Here is a 5,055-nt window from a genome sequence, read left to right as displayed (position 1 = left end):
ACCTCCCCCCTCCCCCTCTTCTTCAGTTATGAGTAGAAAATTGCTTAGATGGATTAGATTTTATAACTTATTATATGTCTAATTTTTCTGCATTTTTTTTCGGCTATACATGTATTTTTTAGGTAATCCGCCATTTCCCGCGACATCATAAGCTATATTCTATGGCGGATTTTTGGCTCGCCACCATGAGCTGCCACCTGCAATAACCTCCAAGTTGATTCATAGTTATTTGTTTTCATTGTTATTCATTCAATTATCGTCTCACCAATGGTTTCTCTCTTTTGTTTTTGGGTCATATGACCAGCTGCACAGATGGATTTGGAGACTGAAAACAGATTAGCTGCTACTGTACGTGGGGTACAACAAGGTTGTTTCTTAGTCACAAATTTTAGATAGAACTTGGTTATTTTTGTTCTAGATTATCTTATGTTTAAGGTCTGTTCTTTCAAGGAAGTTATATTACTATGCATGAAAGAATGTCTGTATATCTGATCCAGTGGGACTTTTCCTGTTTGTAGTAGAAAGTTTATCTATTTATCTAGGTAAATGCAATTTGGCAAGCATGGATGAGATCTATGCCTACAAAAAGTTACAGCAACTTTTAGTTGGCAAAGTATTGACAAATGAAATTCATGTAGAGGTTTGTGGAAATTTCATCTCATGAAATCCAATCAGATTTAACATCATAATATCCATCCAAACTTCATTCTTTTCGTTGAAACTAGCAAGCTACTTTGCGTGGATCTCATTGAACTAAAAATATTTAACTCATTATAGAAATTTTCTTAGTTAAATTTAAAAAATCGTTAATTCCAAAAGCAAAACTAAAACAACATTAAAACGAAATAAATTGTTTTTGTGAAAGTGGGAAAATCAGATGTATTTTATTTGATTATGGTCAGAATTGTGTGAATTCTACGCATCTGTATCATTTTTTTTTCTTTTTTATTTATTTATTTCAGTTTTTAGTTTTTAATGACAATTTTATAAAGAGTTATTTGTATAGAAAAATAGTGACAATATTTATAGAACTAAAACTATATTTCTCACCCTTCTTTTTCCTGTGTTACTTTCAGAGTTAATCAATACCATTCTCCTAAAGAGCGATAAAAAGAAAAGAAAATAATAAAATAAAACACTACATAGGCAACCATTTTTAACTTCATTGGGAGATAGTTCTCAAAATACTATAATCAGTACATAATTCTCCAACCTACTTGCACCTCATGTTAATTACTAGCCATTTTTCCATTTTACAAAATCATAGTATTTCTAGAAAGAAATTTAAAAAATCCATTATCTTTAACAAAATCTTGAGAAACAGCCACTGTTGGGTTGCTACCTCCTAAAAAAGTATATGATCCAAGCTTCATGACCATGATGGAATCTCACTAATTAACCAAGCCATATGTGGTGTCTCATTTTCCCATTTCACTAACTGTTGACATGAAAATCAGATTGGTTTGCACATTGGCCTCCTCAGCGGACATTCTCTTGCAAGATTTTCTGATCAGATGCTTCTGAGTCCTCTGCAAGATTCACTGATCGACTAACTGAGAGTGTGGTGTATATCCCTTTGATAGTAGCCGGGGTTGTTCTGCAACAACCACCCACAAGGGAAGCCCCTGACTCAATCCAGTTGTTCACATATGAGACAAAATCTTCATCTGTAACCCCTGTATTTTTCTATAACAAAAACAACCTAACATCAGCGTTACATTATTCAAAAGGAATTCAGAATACAAATTTGAGTAGCAACATAGGAATCCTCTTCCTATAACTTGAAAAAACAATAATAAGAAACAAACCCAACGGATGAAATGAACTTACCACCCACTGCTTTTGGATACCATCGTAAGTTTCCCCGCTGTTTGGATATATAACAATTGGTTTTGTAGTCACCTAAAGAAATTATACACAAATCAAGGATAAGTGTTCCACAAAGATAGATGTCCCATAACAGTCATAAGTCAATGGCATCAATCATAGTTTCTTACATAGAAGTAACACATCAAGGGAAGGAAATAAACTGTTATTTTGAGAACAAATTGTTGTACATGAATATGAAAAGTGTGCCAGCATATGGGTTAAGTTCTATAGCTAAAGAAGTCTCCATGCATACAAGTGATCTTCATTTTTGTTTCCCGAAAAAAAAGCAGCAATTGAACATATTATGCAGCTACTGAATCTATACAGATAGTGCTTATTATCCATCCATATGGTTCATAAAATGGAAAAAAAACCAGGCAAGGTAGATGTTTACACTTAAAATAAGAAAAGTTTACGTCCATCAGGCATCGACCGAACCAGCCCACATCATAGTCAGTCGAAAAAGTGAGAACATGAGGTTCTACCTGCTTAACAGATACTATCAGGTCTTGTATAAATCTGGGCGGGGTACAGTTGATCCCAACAGCAACAACCTTGCTGCATGATTCAGCAATAGAAATGCACTCCTCCAAAGAATCACCACTAACAACATTAATTCCATCCTTGGAGTTAAAACAAAACCATGCTGGAATACTTATGTCCTCTTCTTTTAGAAGCTCTGAATAAGCCTGCTTGGTCAATGAATAATAATATAGTTAGGGAGACTCAAGAGTTAAGGGCTAAACTGAATACTCTATGTGTACTAGTGGAGTTTTGCAAATTTTAAAGGTTCAAGTGTATTATTTCCCATTAGCCATCAGTCCTTAGATACTTTCTGCTGTAGAAAATCAGTTGATTCAATATGTCCTAGTGTTTTCCTCATCATATGAAGTTACTTGACTAGCAATTTACTCATTCAAAAAGGGAATAGAAACACTAGGATAGAAATGTAATGCTTCCTTCTTCAAGAATGTAAGTTTTAAGGCCAAATTAAGTTGGGAACGATAGTTAAGGAACAGAAAGATCATATCAACTGAGAAAATAGAAATGGAAGAACAAAAGCCTTGATTATGAGGTAGCTGCACCTATATACTACTGGAAATATCACCAGCAGTTGATTTCTCCTTTCCCTTATCCTGATAAGTGATAACATTGTATGACAGCCTACTAGGTCTACTACTGGTTGCAGTTCAAAGAAAATATTTACTTATTTAGGCAAGTGATTGACAATGAGGCTTTATATCTATATGACTATATCTATATAATAGAGAAAGTATAACTCGAGTTGCAACAAGTCTCTACAGGACTTAGAGTGCTGATCTAAACATCTGAACATATAGCAGAAATTCTATACAAACAATTTCAATTCCTCTGTTCATATATCAATGGTTTTGGTAACTCAAGGTAACACTGAACTGAATAAAAGCAAATCAGCAAAGTTGAGTTAAACTATTGTAACAGAGAAACTCTTTCACTTATCATGAATAATAATAAGATTTTAGCAATAAGAATGACTAAACCATTTAAATACCTTAGCTTCAAGCTTATTTGGCACTGTTTCAAATGCGAGGAGATCAGCACCAGAATCTGCTAAAATTTGAACTCTTCTCCGATGAAAATCTTTGAGACATTTCAAGGTTATAGCATCACCATAATCCCCACTGTTAGGAACAAAATATGAAAATATTGCTGAGATTACCATGAAAATATAACAAACTTCAATATTTGTAATGTTTATATGCAGAAAAAGCTCAAAACTATATATGCATGCAAAATTGACATATAAACTCATTTCGCACAACCTCACAAACTTTCCCCTTTCAAAAACCAAGAGATTAAAATGGGACACCAAGATGAACAAGCAATGTTGGAATATCATCATATCTAGAATATCATTAACTATGTTGATCAATTAACTGGCTACACAAAAGAAAATATAACAAACACCACAAGTAAACAACAATTACAGCTGATTCTTAAATACTTGATATTAGTCCTTTGAAGATCTCACCTGTACTCTGACCCATCAGCCAAATAAGCTCCATAGCTCCCCACTGAACCTGCGATTAGAATAGGGCGTTTCTTGAAGATTCTACCATCAGCATCGATACCTGAAGAGCATGCAGCACATCTTTCATAGTACACATCTCTGGCCTCCCGAGCAATTTCAACACTTTTTCTGATCAAGTCTTCACTTTCTTTGTCAGAAAGGCCTTTTGCTTTAAAGCCTTGAATAGTGGCCTACGCCGCGCATGCACAAAAGAGAAAAAAACACACACACACACACACTCAACTTCAGCCATAGCAAGAAACAAAGAAATAAAAATCCATATCTCATCCTTAGCAAAATGGAATTCTGACCTGATAAGATGCTGTGATTATAATATCTGCACCATTTTCCAGGTAATCAAGGTGCACCTATTCAACCCAGCAAGCCAATCACGATATCAATTTTACAGTAATATAACGAAGCAACTCCAGGTTCATTCAATCCCAATATCACAATTTGTAAAATGCAACGTAAAATAATAAAATAAAATAAATAAAACTATACATAAATTTCACACACATGGATTAGTAATATTTTGATGATACACTTTATCAGAGAGACAATGAAGAAACCCTAAAGGATCCAAATTGAAATGAAGAGTACCTCGCGAATGAGGTGAGGGGAGGAAAGGAGGCATTTGGCGCTCCAAAGAGGATCGTTGAGGTCGGCGCCCTTACGCTCCAGCTCCGTCGCAAGTCCGCCGTCGATGACTGCCGTACCACCGGTGGTGCGGAGAAAATCCTTCATCAACGACGAAGACATTAATTTAGAAATGCAATGATGACACTCGTTGTCAGATACAGGTATCGAGATAGATAGATACTTAAGTCAAAATCAAAGAAAACGAAAGCTGAAGATTTGAAGAGGCTTTAAGCATCTTTTCTATTTGAAGTTGGAAAATGATGATCATTAGTCATTTATCGAGTAAATGTAGCAGTAGCTTCTATATTTTAGGGTGCAAATAACTATTTTCGTAAAAATATAAATTTGCGTAAAATATCGTTTTTGTCCCTAACGTTTGGGGTAAGTTTTATTTGTGTCCCTAATGTTTAAATCGTCCTATTTGTATTCTTAACGTTTATAAAAGTGATTCAATGTTATCCTACTATCAATTATATTAACAAATCAGATTATAT

At 34.5% G+C, this 5,055-nt stretch overlaps 1 protein-coding gene across 2 annotated transcripts; it reads right to left on the bottom strand.

Moving 5' to 3' along the window:
• LOC107645201 (selenocysteine methyltransferase) lies at positions 1,120-4,837 on the bottom strand. Of its 2 annotated transcripts, none has more exons than XM_021103688.1 (7): positions 4,523-4,837; positions 4,231-4,287; positions 3,881-4,110; positions 3,401-3,530; positions 2,264-2,558; positions 1,831-1,902; positions 1,120-1,686 (listed from the first exon to the last, which is right to left on the bottom strand). In XM_021103688.1, exons 1-7 carry the CDS (start codon positions 4,679-4,681, stop codon positions 1,664-1,666), a joined length of 966 nt encoding a protein of 321 aa, XP_020959347.1. In that variant the 5' UTR covers positions 4,682-4,837; the 3' UTR covers positions 1,120-1,663. The 2 variants fall into 2 exon arrangements, with proteins under 2 accessions (XP_020959347.1, XP_016204658.1); XM_016349172.2 differs by having other exon boundaries at positions 1,126-1,686; positions 2,355-2,558; positions 4,523-4,835.

The sequence above is a fragment of the Arachis ipaensis genome, chromosome B06 (genome assembly GCF_000816755.2).
Source record: "Arachis ipaensis cultivar K30076 chromosome B06, Araip1.1, whole genome shotgun sequence".
NCBI lineage: Eukaryota > Viridiplantae > Streptophyta > Magnoliopsida > Fabales > Fabaceae > Arachis > Arachis ipaensis.
Note: the sequence above shows the minus strand (reverse complement) of the source record. Positions and strands in the feature narration are given on the sequence as shown.